Source organism: Chrysochloris asiatica, unplaced genomic scaffold (genome assembly GCF_000296735.1).
Source record: "Chrysochloris asiatica unplaced genomic scaffold, ChrAsi1.0 scaffold00003, whole genome shotgun sequence".
Classification (NCBI taxonomy): Eukaryota; Metazoa; Chordata; class Mammalia; order Afrosoricida; family Chrysochloridae; genus Chrysochloris; species Chrysochloris asiatica.
This window is the reverse complement of record NW_006408521.1, coordinates 13,208,758-13,226,833: the sequence shown is the minus strand read 5'-3', so window position 1 is coordinate 13,226,833 and position 18,076 is coordinate 13,208,758. Positions and strand designations below refer to the sequence as shown.

General features: G+C 39.9%; 1 protein-coding gene across 1 annotated transcript in view; it reads right to left on the bottom strand.

The window, feature by feature from the left end:
• Positions 1-1,919: 1,919 nt before the first annotated feature.
• Positions 1,920-18,076, bottom strand: part of LIPM (lipase, family member M) — a 28,256-nt gene continuing 12,099 nt past the window's right edge. Inside the window, exons 3-9 of the mRNA XM_006831124.1 lie at positions 16,465-16,663; positions 15,304-15,413; positions 11,135-11,271; positions 10,849-10,995; positions 7,025-7,096; positions 5,254-5,325; positions 1,920-2,224 (exon numbers count right to left, since the gene is read on the bottom strand). Of these exons, the coding sequence (XP_006831187.1) occupies positions 1,955-2,224; positions 5,254-5,325; positions 7,025-7,096; positions 10,849-10,995; positions 11,135-11,271; positions 15,304-15,413; positions 16,465-16,663 (1,007 nt within the window). The 3' untranslated portion in view covers positions 1,920-1,954. The remainder of the gene's footprint in view (positions 2,225-5,253; positions 5,326-7,024; positions 7,097-10,848; positions 10,996-11,134; positions 11,272-15,303; positions 15,414-16,464; positions 16,664-18,076) is intronic.

Genomic DNA, 18,076 nt, shown 5'->3' with positions numbered 1-18,076 from the left:
ACTTAACAACAACAAAAATGCTAATTTTTTATCTTATAAATAAAATGATAAATGTTACTATAAATTGTGTGAATAAATGGTTTCTTTACAAGAGATGGAGCTACATGATGAGGTTAGGTAGTATTGGGAATACACTCCTAAACAAGAGATTTTGAATATCAAAATACGTCTCATCTCTTTAGTAAATTACAAGAGTGGAAATAAATACATTTAAAATATGCTTGATAGAAACAAATACTGTTGAATGATGATGCACGGAGGGGGTTGTAATCATTGCAATGAAGTGATGAGTGTAAAACCTATGTTCTCCCATGTAAACTATCTCTGAATTCACAATAAAAACTTAAAAAAAAATGTTTGAATTTTGCAAATCAAGACTGAATGACTCACAGCTGTGGACACAAACTACCCCACACTACATGTGGTAATTAGCATAGTCTAAGAATGAAACACTTACTGTTCTTGAGCAGAACAAAGGTCTAATAAAACTCAAACCAGGAATAATTATAGAACTATGTACAGGGCTTTAAGGAGATCTGGTAGCGTTGTTGTTGTTAATGCTGTGGAGTCAGTTCCGACCAGTGTAGGGTTTCCGAGGAGCAGCTGGTGAGCTTGAACTACCGACCTTGCAGTTCAAATAGCTTTGCAGTCTGGTGCATTAACCCACAGCTCCACACCAGGACTCCATTTGGTAGTGTAGTGGTTACGAATTGAGCTGCTAACCTCAAGGTCAGCAGTTCGAAACTACCAGCTGTTTCATGGGAGAAATATGAGGCTTTCTGCTCCCGTAAAGATTTACAGCCTCAGAAACCCGGTACAGGGTCACTATGAGTCAGAATCGACTCCACAGCATACCACCACCACCAAGTAAATTATTTAAGATCCCCTGTCACTGAACTGAGTCCCCAGAAGACCAGGAGAGGTATATACCAGTACACCTGGGATTTGGTTTCAGATTAGAGTTTGCAGAATTGTACTATTGCTCGTATAATTTATTACTGTCATCTTTGAAACTGTGTGAAAATTGAACAAATTTTCTGAAGAAATAAATCTTAATTTGTGGAGGAGTTGTGGTGATAAGATCAAAGATAAATACAGGGACTTGTTTCAGTATGCTCCTGACATAATACAATTTTTCTTCCTAGCTCTTAATTTTTAGTGGCAGAAAACTGGGCCAGAAATTTCTAACCAATTATGTCTCCAAATTTCTAACCATTAGACTGGATACTCTCAAACAGGTTTTGTCTAGACTTTAGGTACTAAAATAAAAATATACACTTTACACAATGAATAATGCACTTGTTGGACAATTCCAAAATACTTTACAAAGTGATCTTCTCTGACATCTAGTTATGTTGTTGTTAAGTGCTGTTGAGTCAGCACCAACTCATACAAGGATGCTTAAAATATATTTCATCTGCACTGTACCTTTTTTTTTTTCTCCAAAGCAGTTTACTTTATGAGGTCATGTTATATATGTTTCCATGGCAATAAGATGCAAATGTCTCACTTTTTAAATGTCAACAATAAGCCAGGGACTCAAGACTTCAATATCTGTTCCCATTTGTCATTTTACTTGCTGTTCCAAAATTATGGCTTCTAGAAAAATAATAATGTTTTAAAGGAGATTTACCTGATGATATAGAGAATGTCTTAATACATTGTGACTGTCAGGCAAAACCTGTCTTTCATGGTTGTAGGATATTAAATGGCACATGAAGCCCATGGTTACTCAATGAGCAGTTTAATTACTTGAGAGAAAATTTAATTATCAGTTGGTGTCAATTTCTGGAGATCTGAAGGTATATATACTATATTTCTTCCTTCCCTTCTCTATCTTTCTTAAACAGATTGGGTAGGTTTCCAATTTTGGAAAACATTCATGAAATTCTGTTCATGGACCCCAGCCCCATTTGCAATCAGGGTCTTCCTAAGACTTGCAGTTTTAGATGCTTCACAGTCTAACCTTACACGTTTCCTGAGAAAGGCCAATGTCTTCCTGCTTCATCAGATGTATGATTTCATTGTACAAACGGTTAGGAGCATCCAAACCCCAGATGAAATCCACGTGAGCCCATTCAGGAATGTTCTTATGGTAGATGAGGTTGGTCACTTCTGAAAGCAGTGTTTTCACATCGTCGGGATTTGATAGCCAGTCCTGACCACCAGTCCACATTGCTGTAGGAACCATCATATCTCTAACTTTGTACCTTAAAGGAGTGGGCTAGAGATAAGGAATGTTTTTTAATTCTAGATACCATTAGGATGTCCACATTTTTAACTTAACTTTCAAAAAAAACATAGTAAATATGCCCTATGTTGTGGTGGAAGGTGCACGGGTGTTAGAACCATACGTAACTGCATTAGGGTTTGTGTTCAAAGACAAAATGACTTCATGTCACTGAAACTCAGTTTCTTCAGCTGTGAAATGGGAACAATATCTGTAATAATTCACTAGATAAAATCAGAAAACATATAAACTAACTAGCACTTTAGGCTTATGAATAAATATTTTGCATACAATTTGCCTTTAAAAATAATGTCCCTGTCTATTTAAATTATAATTTCACAAGTGTTCCATGAGACAAAAATATTAGATCTATTTTATATTATAAAATAGAATTATTCTACAAAAAAAGGCAAGAAAATGGAAGCTACTAGAACCTGATACGACTTCCCTCTCACACATTTCCAACAGGTGTGTTTTCAGCAGATGATACTGGATTTTTTTACTCTGAGATCACAGGAAAACCTTGAGACAGGCACAGTTTTACTGCCTCTCTCTAGAGAAGAGGAAAGCAACAAGTTGTTCTACTGCACAGGATCTCAGGTAGTTTGAACCAAGATGAGGCAGAAGGTAGGTCCCTGTTCAAACCTCCTGTTACTCAAAGGTGTGTCCAGTATTCCTAATTCCTGGGAATTCCCCTTATTCAAGTAGTACAATCAGATCAGGCTGTCTGGCTGAGCCCTCAAGTTCATCAGCACCATAGAAATGACAAGTCCATTTCTTACTCAGCAAAACCCCTGTGGAGTCTCGCCTCGAATCCCAGCTCATTGTTCCTCTCTGTGGTCTCTAAGGCACTAGAGTTATACCCTAAAGTAGATTGTGAAGTTTGGAATATTTGATAGGGCCATAGTTTTTCTTACCTTACAGGTGAAAAGTATTGAAATAAATACTTCTGCCTAGTTCTATTGTTATCGCTGTTGTTAAGTGCCGTCAGCTGGTTCCAACTCATAGTAACCCTGAATAGGATTTCTGAGGGGTGGTTGCTGAGTTGGACTTTGCGGTTAACAGTCCAGTGCTTATTTATGACACCTGTTTTTGTGTGTGGTGTGTGTGTGGAGGGAGGTTCCCTTCCATAACTATTTTTCAGTAGTGGTGATGGTGGTGGTTATGTGCCGTGGAGTCGGTTCCGACTCATAGCGACCCTATACAGGGTTTCCAAGGCTGTAATCTCTAGGTCAGCAGTTTGAAGCTACCAGCTGTTCTGTGGGAGAAAGATGAGGCGTTCTGCTCCCGTAAAGATTTACAGCCTTAGAAACCCTATACAGGGTCGCTATGAGTCGGAACCGACTCCACGGCACACAGCCACCACACAATCTGTTTGGGGTCCTGGTGTGATGCTCTAGGATAAGCACTTGACCACAACATTGGTTTGAACTGCAAGGTCGTTGGTTCAAATTCACCAGCCACTTCTTGGAAACCCTATACAGGGTTTCTATGGGTCAAAACCGACTCAACGACACTAAACAACAACACACTCTATTCAATTTCCTATCTTTTTTTCCTGGATTAATATGCAGTGAGTGGATGTGAAACACAATATGAAGAATTGGGTTGTGTCCACCCTGTTCCCTCCAGCTTTCTGTTTGTGTTTTCGATACCTGTTGACATTCACATATGTTTGTTGTTGTTATTATGTGCTGTGTAGTCGGTTCTGACTCATAGCGTCCCTGTACAGGGTTTCCGAGGCTGTAAATCTTTACGGGAGTAGAAAGCCTCATCTTTCTCCCGTGGAACAGCTAGCAGTTTCGAACTGCTGTCCTTGCGGCTTACAGCCCGATTCGTAACCACTACGCTACCACATATGTTTATCAGTATTCTTAAATGAAACTTTTATGTTTAGAAGAACATACGTATCCTTTTCTACTTCACTTACGACACAAAGATAACTCATTCCCAAGTGGGATTATAATCCTAGGCATTGTTGTTGTTCCTGTTCAGTGCCATTGAGTTAGTTCTGACTCATGTTGTTGTTGTTGTTATTGTTAGGTGCCATCAGGTCGGTACCAACTCATACCAACCCTATGCACAACAAAACGAAACACTGCCCGATCCTGGGCCAACCTCATTACTGTTGCCACCCTTGAGCCCATTGATGCTGCCACTTTGCTGATCCATCTCACTTTTTCTCTGACCCTCCACCTTACCAAACATGATATCCTTCTCCAGAGAATGGTCCCTCCTGACAATATGTCTGAAGTATGAGAGACAAAGTTTGGCCATCCTGGACTCCAAGGAGCACTCTGGCTACACTTCTTCCAAAACGGATCTGTTGTAACATTATTTTTCATATATTTTACTTGCAGATTACAGATTCATTAAAAGTCTGACCTGAAGATCTCTTTAAGATCATCTAGTCCAGTAATTTTTTTTTTTAAAGATAAAGAAATTGGGGCTTGTAGAATCAAAATGACCTTCCCACTTGATGCACAGTCGTGCAAAGACAAGACAAACACAAGAATACCCACTTGCTCTTTACTGACATTTTGTCTGTACCATAAAACTGTTCTACCCTATTGTCATTTCCATTCTTCCTTTTCTTAACCCTAAGAGACCCTCCTAATAACTACTATAGTCTACATTCTTCTAAATCTACGTCTTGTTCCAGAGATGTTTCGTTCCTGCTTCACAGAGGCAGCCACATCAGGAAAGTCCTCCTACTTCATTGAGGAAGCACCAGGTCCTGATGTGGCACTATAGGATAAACACGGAACTGCCAACCACTGGCAGTTCAAACCCACTAGCTGCTCCTTGGAAACCCTCTTCAGGGTCAATTTGAGTGGAAACTGACTCAATGGTACTTAACAACAACAAGATCTCTTGGTTAAGATGTAAACTTCTCAAATGGAGTCAAACCTGAAGGATTCTTTTCTACTTGAATTCATGTATTTTATTCCTGTATCGCTAATAAATTGCCACTACGACTTCCGCCTCACACATTTCCAGTGGATGGTATTGAACTCCTTTACCTGATTGCTTTTCTCCAGATTCTTGGTCTCACTTCCCCAATCAAATGCCCGTAGTTCTCCAGAATTTACTGCCTAAAAGGAAGTTAAAAAGTTACAAGGCATTCAAATGTCTCACTGGGTAAGGGTGAGGTGGTGGTGGAAATGTGCTACCAAACCTAGGATTGTGAGCAAAATAGAAACCCAAGGCTGAGTTATTCCTCTGTTCAGTTAAGTGTCTTTGAATTGGTTCTGACCCATTGCAACCCTGTAGAGGGTTTCAGAGGAGCAGCTGGTGAGCTTGAAATGCTGACTTTGCAGTTCAAACCGACTTTGAAGTCCAGCACATTAACACACAACGCCACACCAGAACTCCTCTTGTGGGAAGTGTAAGGTTAAAAAAAAAGAAAAAAAATCCTTTCAGGGAGAAAAATGTATTAAGAAATACTTGACACCTAGATTATGCAAATCCAAGAAGTGCATCCTCATTTTAGTCTGTGTGGTTATTCTGTGCCACTCCATAGGCTAGAGTGAGAAAAATGCTTTCTGAAATGGTACAATGCAGTGGTCCTGGGAGACAGTGGCCAAAACATCACCCAATTCAGAATTCTTTGGCTTTGCTTATGAAATATTATACATGCACAAACACATCAAAATATAACAATAGAAGAATGTGACTGGACTCCAAATTATAAGAAGAGTAGATTGGATCAATATTTATGATTCACAGTCATCATCATCAGTATTCTTAAACTATTCTACTCAAGACCTTCTCTTTTATTTTATGTATGTATGTATGTATGTATGTATGGCAGGTGTGCTCTAGCCCTCGTCTCATAACTGCTTTTAGTTCCATATCCAACTGGTGTCACCCTCTGTCTCACAGCATCTATCGTGAGCACTCTTAGTGTCAAAGCTTCTTCATCGGGAAAGAACACTTAGCATTTACATGTGATACTCCATTGTCCTTGGAGCAATTCTTAATTCTTTGCCTTCAATTAAACACATGGCCTCTTAGAGACAATTCATGTGATTGCTAATGTAGTATTTCATTCTCAGGATTGCAGGTAAAATTTGCAACACAAATGGCTCCTGTTAAAACCTCTTTGGGCAATTAAGGCAAGTAATTTAAGGCAGGCGCCATCTTAGCATTTTTTGCTGGATGGTTGCTGGATAGAGGCCATCCACTTGGTGCATAAATTTGATCTGCAAGGTTGGTGGTTCAAACCCACCACCTGCTCCTCTGAAACACTACAGAGGCTGCTGTCGGTTGGAACCGACTCAGCGGCACTTAACAATAACAACAACAGGGTTTCCAAGGCTGTATATCTTTATGGGAGCGGAAAGCTTCATCTTTCTCCCATGGAGCACCTGGTGGATTTCAAATGTTAACCTTGCAGTTAGCAGCCCAAGGTGTAACCCACCAGGCCATCAGGGCACCTTGCACTTTCCTCTACTACTGTTATTTGACCAAGTTACTGAAAGAGCCAAAAAGGTGAATGCAAAAACAAGCCTCATATTTTTATGGCTAAAGACAGAGAAATGTCTCACTGGGACCACCTTGATTCACACTTAAAAGCACTAAACATGCCACGGGGCTACTCCTATCTTTTCATTTTCTACAAAAATTCAATGCTGTAGATAAATTTATAGTTGACATACCACTGACAGAGTTGAGTTTTATCTCAGAATTAATGAGAAAAATTCCTGGACTGTCAAAGGGCATCCCTTGAGCATTCTCTACCCTGTGCAATGCTCTTAGCAAAACATGTGACTTCACATTCAACATTCTTACCTGGCTCCAGTGTAGGATATTTTGCACAGAAGTTCCAGCAGGTGTATGGGCCACGTACACATTGGCTCGGCTCTGTAACAAAGCATGAGTGGCTTGTGGGACTTAGAAAAAGTCACAAACTGTGTACTTGGTCAAGACCAAATCTCCAGGGTGTCAGACTAAGAGATGGGAACATCATTAAATTATCAACAATTATCTATGAAACACTATTATTCATGTGTACATAAATTAAAAAGCCAACTAAATGTGTTCTCAGGCACCTACATTCATAATCTAACCATAATTTCTCATTATAGAGCTGACCTCTGTAAAAACATAATAAATAAACAAAACTTTACTAGAGTTACTAAGGATCTTTTTGTTAGATCTCAGCAAGTCCATTTTTGACTCACAGAGACTGCAGGAGACCGAGCAGACGTTCCCCACAGTGTTTTCTAGACTGCATTTTATGGAAGCAGATCAGCGGGTCTTTCCTCCAGTGGGTTTGAACCATTAACTTTACGGTTATCAGACAAGCACTTAACTGTGCACCACCAGAGTTCCTATATTGAAGATGTTCCTGTTGTTCTTAAGCGCCTTTGAGTCATTTCTGACTCACAGTAACCCTGTATAGGGTTTCCCAGGAGTGGTTGATAGGTTTGAACCACCACCTTGTGGCTAGCAGTCCAGTGTTAATCATATACCTCCACACCAGGGCTCCATATAAGGATGAAGACTCTGAAACTGGACTGCCTGCTTTAAAATTCTGACCTTGCCACTGAATTCTTAGGTGAATTTAAGTGACTTATTTAATAACAGGAGTCCTAGTGTGGCGCTGTGGGCTAATGCGTCAGACTGCAAAGCCATTTGAACTGCAAGGTCAGTGGTTCAAGCTCACCAGCTGCTCCTTGGAAACCCTATACAGGGTCACAATGGGTTGGAATCAACTTGATGGCACTTAACAAGAACAACAAATTTAATATTGAAATCTCAGAACACTAATCCTTAAAGTAATGAGGATATTGATAATATGTCTTTCACAGGTTTGCCATAGGAATTAATTTAGCATGTTGTTGTTAGGTATCTTCCAGTAGATTCTGACTCATAACTGCTCCGTACAACAGAAGGAAACACTGTCCCGTCCTGTACGGAACATAATACATGTCTACCAAATGGTAGCTCCTACTGAAATCACTGCATTACTAATAAAACAGACTCTTGGTAATTTAAAGAATTATTCTTCCAACTCTTGAAAGTGCTGATGGCATATAGCCCTCCAGTATCTCAGGGGTTGAGAGCTGGATTGCCAAATGAGTCCTCATTTCTGGGGTGGACGGCATTAAAAGACTGAAGACTCTAATGTGGAAAATCTCTGAAGAGTCAGCCCTGAGGTTTTATTTTTTGGAGATTATATCCCAGCTCTATTTTCTCATTTGCCCAAACCTGTTTCTATCCAAAAGCACAACCCCAAACCATTGTGTGCACTAAATTCCATGTCAGAGTATGCTTACTAGGAAACCTACCCGTGACTCTCACTTATGTTGTTATTTGTTGTCAGGTGTCATCGAGTCTGTAGTTCTGACTCACAGTGACGCTGCGTGTAACAGAATGGAACCCTTTCCAGTTAGGCACCATTGTCACCATCATTGCTGTTTGAGCCCATTGGTGTGGTCACTGTGTAGATCTATCTCATTGAGAATTTTCAAACCCTCTGCTTTACCAAGAAGGAGCTCTGGTAGCATAGTGGTTATGAATTGGGCTGTGAGCTGCAAGGTCAGCAGTTTGAAACTACCAGCTGTTCCATGGGCGAAAGATGAGGCTTTCTGCTCCCGTAAAGATTTACAGCCTCAGAAACCCTATGCAGGGTCACTATGAAGCAGAACTGACTCACGGCACATAACAACAGCAACAACTTCACCAAGCATGATGTTTTTCTCCTGATAACATGTCCAAGTAATTGAGACAGATCCCACCATCCTGTCTTCTAAGGTACATTCCTATTGTACTTCTTCCAAGAAAGATTTGCTAATTCTTGTGGCAGCCCATGTATGTTCAATAGCCTTTGCCAATAATTCAGAGGCATCACATTTTCTTTGGTCTTCCTTATCCATTGTCCAGCTTTTGTTTGCATATGAGGTGATTGAAAATACCATGACTTTAATCAGGTACACCTTAGTCTTCAAATTGATATCTTTACTTTTTAAAACCTTGAAGATGTCTTTTGCAGCAGATCTCCTCAGTGCAATACATCCTTTGAGTTCTTTCTTTCTTGCTTTTTTTTTTTTACTTTTTATTGTGAACTGGGTAAAGATTTACAGAGATCATGAGTTTTATAGTTAACGAAGTTATTTGATTTCTGGACTGCTGCTTCAGTGGGCCTTTGTTGTTGTTCTTGTTAGGTGCCATTGAGTTGGTATCAACTCATAGCGACCCTATGCACAACAAATGGAGCATTGCCCGATCCTGGGCTAACCTCATAATTATTGCCATGCTTGAGCCCATTGATGCTGCCACTTTACCAATCCATCTCGCTGGGTGGGGGGGGGGGTGGTCTTACTCTTTTTCTCTGACCTTCCACCTTACCAAACATGATATCCTTCTCCAGTGACTGAACCCTTGTGACATTATGTCCAAAGTATGTAAGATGAAGTTTAGACATCCTGGCCTCCAAGGAGCACTCTGGCTGCACTTCTTCCAACATGGATCTGTTGGTTCTTTTGGCAGCCCATGGCACTTTCAATATTCTCCTCCAACACCATAACTCAAATGTGTCAATTCTTCTACAGTCTTCCTTATTCACTGTCCAGTCTTTGCACACATATGAGGTGATTGAAAATACCATGGCTTGGGTCAGGTGCACCTGAGTCTTCAAGCTGACATTTTTGCTCTTCAACACTTTAAAAAGGTCTTGTGCAGCAGATTTGCCTAATGCAATTATGTCATTTGATTTCTTGAGTGCTGCTTCCATGAGTGTTGGTAGTTGATCCAAGAAGAATGAAGTCCTTGACACCTTCGATCTTTTCTCTGTTGATAAGAATGTTGGTTATTGGTCCAGTGGTGAGGATTTTTGTTTTCTTTACATTGAGATGCAATCCATACCCAACGCTGTAGTCTTTGATCTTCATCAGTAAATATTTTAAGTTCTCCTCACTTTCAGCAAGCAAGGTTGTATCATCTGCATATCGCGGTTGTTAATGAGTCTTCCTTCAATCCTGATGCAGCATTTTTCTTCATAGAACCCAGCTTCTTGGATTATTTGGTCAGCATACAGGTTGAATAAGTATGGTGAAAGAATACAGCCCTGTCACACACCTTTCTTAATTTGGGCCTAAGATGACCAAATCTCCCAGACCTCCCATCAAAGGGATCAAGTCACATACCAGAATGATCCAACTAGGTGGGTGATGTATGGGATTTCTCTTCTTTGACTGTTATTGTTGCTGTTAAGTGCCGTTGACTCGGTTCCAACTCATAGCGACCCTGTATAGGGTTTCTGAGGAGCAACTGGTGAGCTTGAACTATCAACCTTGTGGTTCAAATTGACCTTGCAGTTCAGTACATTAACCCTCAGCACCACACTTTTTTTCATTGCTAACTCAACTCAAGTAAAGCTACTTTCAGATGTCTCCCATCTCTAATCAATGAAGCTGGCATTTAGCAATGCCCTTATATTAGTCTTACCTCAACCTATGCTGACTGGCTTTTCTGAAAGTTTTAGAGTGTAGCGAACCAAAAAATGGGGTGTGTGTTGTTTCCCTAAGCCTTCCGTGTCATTAGTTTACCCTCCAGGAATGAGAATAATAAATCTTAGATTTGCTTTGTGAAACAAAACACTTGCCACTTACCATGTTCATATTGTTTGAATTAAATCCACCCAGAAGCAACATGATATTGCTACAAATCTGGTCAATTATCACCTGGCCACAAAGGTAAATCACAAACTGTCTGAGAATTCTGTTCTGGTGCAGGAATTCTTTTTTTCCAAACAATCCCTGTAAAAATATGAAATGAAACAGTAGTCATTAAATTCCAGGCAAGAAAGAAGTGACTCTAATGTCAGTCTATGCTTCAGCAAATTGAGCAACATAGACTCCTCCCCGGAGGCAAGGGATTACCTGAGGATTCCCATACCTTGATCATCATATCTGGCAGCAACAAAAATTTGGTTCCAGGGCTTTTTGCATATTTGACAGTGGCAATAGGAGCTAGAGCAAAATACATTTTAATTTTCTGAGCCAGCTCAGGCATGGTGGAAAATGCAATGAAGCCTGTGAGAGGAGAAGTATGTCAGTATGTAGTCAACACATCCTAGAACTCAGAAGATATTTATTTTTACCAAGATAATGTATTGGTATATCTGTTTTTTTAATTATATTTTTAGGGGGTTTTGGTGAAGGTTTACACAGCAGTTTAGGTTCCTATTCAATAATTTTTACACAAGTAGTTGTTCAGTGACTTTGGTTACATTCTTCACAATGCAGGAACATTATCAATACTTCCATTCTGGTAGCTTCGTTTCCATTATTCTAGTTTCCCTACACCTTACCTTTTCATCTTTGTTTTAAAATAATTGCAGATCATTTGGTCTCATATGGATGATTTTTAAAGGAGAATAGTAATTACAAGTGATAGTCTTCATTTTGCAAACCAATCTGTTATTTAGCTTAAAGGTGACCTCAGAGGCTATTCGAATTTTAATATCTTAATTATTCTATGAAACTATAAGCTCCTTAAAGGAGAAAAATAAAAAGAAAATGAAACAAAAGCAAAAAAGTCTATATTTCCTATGACACACAGAATATTTGTTTCAGGTAGTGGATTCTCAGTGAATTATTAAATACAAAAATATTGACTGAGAATATATTGAGAGTGAGAGAGATGAAGTTATGTATAAGAGGGCATCAAAATGCCTGTGGAAAAGTGAAGTTAAATGGCTATGTATTTTTCCACTAATGTTTTGAAGCTCCCTTGTATTAGATATTTTTGATTAGGACTTTCATGGTTCTTACATCAGTTAATTCTTGGAATCCTTTAAGCTTTTTGTTTATTTATTTTTTAAATCTCCACTTTACAGAGAAAGAAATTGAGAATCAGAGCAATTATTATGCTTAGCAACTGTGTTCTGTTACATAATGGACATGGGAAAGAGCAGGTGTGGGGGAGTTTCTCCCTGATCCCTAACTTTTCTGGAATCTAAATTGTAACAATCTAGTGGACAAGTAGTTGCATGAACTAAATTCCAACATTGATTTCTGCCCATAGACTTGTTATAAATTAGTCTGTGTCTCAGTTTCTTTATCTATAAAATAGATGAATTCCCTGAATTACCACTTTACAGCAACAGCTCTGTGGTGCCTTTGAGAGAAAAAAGGCTATTCTATAAAGCTAGGGCACAGTCATTATATTTGAAAAACTGTGTGACTCTTTTGAAAGAGTCTGTGTGTCTGTCTGGGCTGATACTTGCAGTTTTCAGGGCTTCGACAGAGGAAAAACTAGCATCCCATAACTGCTTTCTAGATCCCAGGAGGTTAGTGAGTTAGAAAGAAGACTAAATCTCTCTTGACTTTTTCTTCCATCTGATTAGGTTGTCAGACACTTACAAACAAAAGTAGGCACAAAAGTAACTGGGCATCACTTCTTGCTCTCCCAGCTGTGCCATCATTAGAATGAGGTTGAAAATACATTAAATTATGTCCCAGCTGAATTCTAACCATCTATGAACTCTGTGTGGCACTGTGGGTTAATGCGCCAGACTGCAAAGCTGTTTGAACTTTAAGGTTGGCAGTTCAAGCTCACCAGCTGCTCCTCGGAAACCCTATATAGGGTCGCTATGGTTCGGATCCGACTCAATGGCAGTTCACAACAACAACAACAACATGAACTCTGTTCAGATGGTAAGACCTGAGAACTGTAGGTAATTTCTCTCAGTAATAGTTCTCTTAATGTGAAAGTTCTTCATACGAACACCTCTGTGATTCACTACTGGGAGAATCCTATGCTTTTTGTCCCGTACTTTCCCTGGAAATCGCCTTTAGCCTCATCATAAATACCTCTCTTTTCATGTCACTGAAGAGCTTGGAGTGTAGAAACTACAACACAAACAAAACTTTAGAGGCCTCGGGTAAATAGTAAGTACAAACAGCACTAGAACTTTCTAAGATGTGCCTTGTAACGGAAAGTGTTAACTAGAATAAACTGTTGATGTTGTTGTTAAGTGCTTTCGTGTTGGTTCCAACTCATAGCTACCCTGTATAGGGTTTCCAAGGAGCAGCTGGTGAGTTTGAACCGCTGACCTTGTAGTTCAAATCGACCTTGTGGTCCAGTGCTTTAACCCACAGCGCCACAAAATAAGTTAGCAATAGTGAAAAACAAGGAAAGCAAAACATAAAAGTCAAACTCTTCATTCACTAGAGAAAAGCAATTAAAAATGAGCCTCATGAACTTTTGTCCTGAATTGCAATAGTCCCATGACTCCTGCTTTGCTATTCATTTTTATTCTCTGACACAATATCCTTATCAGTGAGCAATGAGCATAAATGATCGCTTGGAAAGAGCTTTGGAAAGTTCTATTAGGACTTTCTAGTAGCACGGTTAATGTTTAAGAAGCTCTTATGAAGCACGTTCTCCCCTCCAGACACCTACAATAACATTATGATTCATGCAAATATGAAAGAATAAGGAGAGGTAAGTAAAAATAGCCCATTATTCTGCTGCCTACCAGACTAACCAGACTCAGATAGAGTGAGCCAGGGGGTCCAGGCCACATAGTTTCGTCTTTGCTAATTAGGTTGGTCATGAGTCTTAGACTTCTTCCTTGGGATGAGTTTGTTGAAACCAAGTAACTTGCAGGAGAGGTTTAAACAATTTGATAAGGAATTTTCCTAGAAAACAGTAGACTTATATAAAACCACTTCCCCATCAGTGGTGGCTTGAAGTTTCTTAGAGCAACTGTTTGTCCTCCACTTGCTTGAGGATAAAATTCAAACCTGAGGAATGTTAGAATGAGATAAATAGACTATTCTATTCCTGAGAGATAAGTAATGAGCACAGGGTGAACTCTGGCTTACCAACAGCTACTTGACGGGATAATGCTTATTATGAACTTTTGCAGAATCAAATTACCTGACAAATCAATGTCAGAGGTCAAAGTGATTGGATGACCTGCTGAGTTCCCAGAAACCAAATGGCTTAAGACTGATGTATTGTAGAATTAAGAAAGCTACAAATATCTTCTGAGTTAGCTAAAAACTGGTAAGATTTTTCCAGAAAGAACTGAGTAAAATTTCCTCAGTTCTGTTTGTAAAATGATAGCAATGCTGAATATTTACTGATTGCCTATTATGTGCAAGACACTGAACTCAGGGTTTGTATTCATTCATTCATCGCATATTTAGAGTACGCACTATGCGCCAGCAAGTGCTCCCACATAAGTGTCTTAGGCAAGTGTCTGCCTTCACAAAACTTGTTGCTGTTATTAACAGTTCGGACTCATAGTGACCCTGTATGGGGTTTCCAAGGAGCAGCTGAGGGTTTGAACTGCCGACCTGGTTTGTGGTTTGCAGTCTAGTGCTGAACTCGAATTTTATATACATTATCATATTGAATACTCCAAATACATTTAAGAGGTAAGTATTGATTATCTATTTTATAGAGGAGAAAATTGAGACCAGGGAGGTAAAATAACTTGCTCAAGGTTATTTACCCATGAGGAGTCCTTGTGTGGCGCTATAGGATAAGCACTGGACTGCAAGGTTGGTTTGAACCACAAAGTCTGTGGTTCAAACTTACCAGCCGCAACTCAGAAACCCTATACAGGGTTGCTATGAGTCAGAACCAAATTGATGGCACTAAATAAGAACTCTGGTAGCGTAGTGGTTACGAATTGGGCTGCGAACCACAAGGTCAGCAGTTCAAAACTACCAGCTGTTCTACGGGAGAAAGATGAGGCTTTCTGCTCCCGTAAAGATTTACAGCCTCAGAAACCCTGTACAGGGTCACGATGAGTCGGAACCGACTCCATGACACATAACAACAACAACAACAACAACAAATAAGAACACTTAATAAGAAGCGGCAGGGCTAGAATTTGAATCCACATCTGTCTGACTCCAAGGTACTTATTCTTCCTACCCACCCATAGTTCTCCCCTGATTTAGTCTGTTTCCTCTTGGCCCTTAGAGTCAGAGTCACGGAAAAGGATAAATCCATGAGGTTAGATGGGCACTGATCCCAAGCCTAGTTGTTGAGTCAGATGCTCATGTTTCTTCTGTTTATACAAACCTGCTTTCCTTTGAACCTACCCATGGTGGTGCCCTGAGAATAGCCGACATAATAGATCTTTTCCTGGCCCGTTTTCTGCAAAATAAAGTTTATCACTGCAGGAAGGTCAAACCTAGCCATCTCATCATAACTACAAGGGGAAAAGACAAAGTTATACAAAAAAATTATAATCAGACTACACAAAAGAAGAGCAGGGGTTAACAAGCAAGTCCCTGAGTAGTGAATCCCAAAACCTGTATCTGCCCCTCAAAACACTCAGAATTGACAAGATGCATGCCTTTGATTCAGGGGTACCTCTCAAATTACAGGTTGTCAGTAAACTGCCATTTTCTGATGTTATAGAGAAAGTGCTCACTATTCTTAATGAATCTTTACTAATGGACGTGTCCTAATTTACTGTTAGCACAATAACACAGGGACTCCATGTAGATGCAGTTATACGAAAAGTATTAGGAACTTCAGGGCCTTTTCTCTGTTGAAATGTATGCAGAGTAGGTTGATTGTCGATAGGTGAGTTAAATAAAACATGAAAAGCATTTTGTAAGCACGTGAGAGATGTGTTAATCAAGTGGATGACCCCTAAATGTAATAATTTCCCTTATTTCTTTAATTCTGCCTTGTCTCATCTTCTGGGGGTTCTAGCCCTTGTCTTTACTCTTATTTACAATATAAACCAAGCATTAGTTCCAGGATACACATCTACAAGGCACTAAACATTTCAGAGTAAAGATTTTTCACCTTATTAGACAGATCCAACCTTCCATGTGAGAAACCTATCTTCCCCCCAAAAATCACTAGCTAATTAAAATAATCAGAAGGGTTTTCTCAGTGTTAGATTAGCCAGTAAGCAAGATAAACACAAGTTTACTTGTGTTTATTTACTAATCTGTGGTAAAAAGTAAGCCCAAATGAGCCTGTGCTTACCTTACTTATTGGGTAACCCTCCCCTGGATGAACCCCATGTGAAATTGTATACTACAGATTGGTAAATAAGCACAAATAATAAGGTAAAATAAAACAGCATTTAACCTTGCTTATTGTGTAATCCGTTCTTGGATTTCACACTAGGATATTGAAGTTCCAACAACAGTAAATTAACCAAAGACTGGAAACCCTTAATGCTTTATCCAACTCTACCAGACACAGCCATGGCCACCTTCATTAGCAAGATGTTCATATACCTGAAAGCCCAGAACTCATCTTGGTCTATGGAGAGAGTTTTGTGTTTCCGAGACCAGGTGTTTCCTCTACTGTTCCCCATCCACACGTCATAACCAGCATCTGCCAGAATGAAGCCCAGGCTGTTGTTGGGTAGGTTGGAAATCCAGTTACTGGCATCTCCAAGGAGTCCATGCTGTAGTAACACCACAGGTCTGGAACCTGCAAAAAGAAGGTTTTCAACGATCTGAAATGACCTCCACCTTTCTCATTCTCTGCTAATATTCAAGGGCATTCATATCAGACAGTCTTATCATCAAGTCTTGATTCAACTGCTTGCTAGAAGTTTCCACTATCATTAAATAGAATAGTGCATGCCTAGCACAGAGAAAGAATGAATAAAGGTGACTTCCCTTATTGTGTATGAGAAGTTATTACAACTTGTCTGGGCTCTTCTGAGGAGGATATTGAAAGTGCGCCTGGCGGTATATAAGTAGATAGATTGTTGTTGTTGTCAAGTGCCATTGAGTTGATTCCGACTCATAGTGAGCCATTATAGAGTTTCCTAGGGGCGGCTGGTGAATTTGAACTACAGACCTTGCAGTTAGCAGTCCAGTGTTTATCCTACAGCACTAGACAAGCAGATAGATAGATAAATATGTATAAATACAGATAATGGGTATATGTACAGATATTTAATGGTTACAGACTTTGGAATGAGCTGAGTCTGTGTTATAACTATGTCTTCCTCCTTAGTGATAACCCTAATTCAGGATCGTGACAATGAAAGTAGACGATTTGTCTGATAAAAAAGTAAGAAAGTCTTCAAATTATACAAGTCTATAATAAAGAGCAGCCTTGGTGCTTCTGTTATTGCTGGAGGTGACTTTCTGAGCTTCATTGTCCTCACCAGAAAACTAGGATGCCATCACCCACCTTGCAGGCTGTTTGGAGAGTTAAATGAGGTACTGTGCATTAAGTCTTCAGCATGTCCCCTGAACCATTGTATGCTCTCACTAGATGGAAGCTATTATTATTATTATCATAAAGACGTGAACCAAATCTTGAATCAAAGATGTGCTCAGTCTCATTGTAGGACACAAGGTTTTCTACAATAGACTCATCCAGCATTTTATCCCTCTGAGAAGAGAAATGCTTAGGTCACAACTCAACAAGTGAAAAAGAGGTTGCTATTTTGAGCGGCAGCGAGATCTTGGAGCGGGCGGCAGTGAAATCTTGGAGCGGGCTGCAAGATTTGGAGTGGTGCTGTGTGTTAATGCGCCAGACTCCAAGGCTGTTTAGCTGCAAGGAGCAGAAAGCCTCATCTCTCTCATGCAGAAAGCCTGGTGGATTCGAGCTGCTGACCGCAGGGTTCGCAGCCAGATTTTTAAGCACTACACTACGACGAGGCCTTCCACCTTCAAGATGGCGGATAGGGTAGACATGTAGTGAGGAGCTCAATCAACAACAACACTGAATAGCGGACCAAGAGGACTCAAGAGATGGTGTTGGGACTCTGTAACAAATATAAAGGTATGTTTGGAAGTTCGGAGGGTTTATAGCTGGGGAATTTGCAGGAGAATCCAGAAATCCATTATTTTCTGGATCAAGACACTCAGCTGTTCCAGGAGCCCC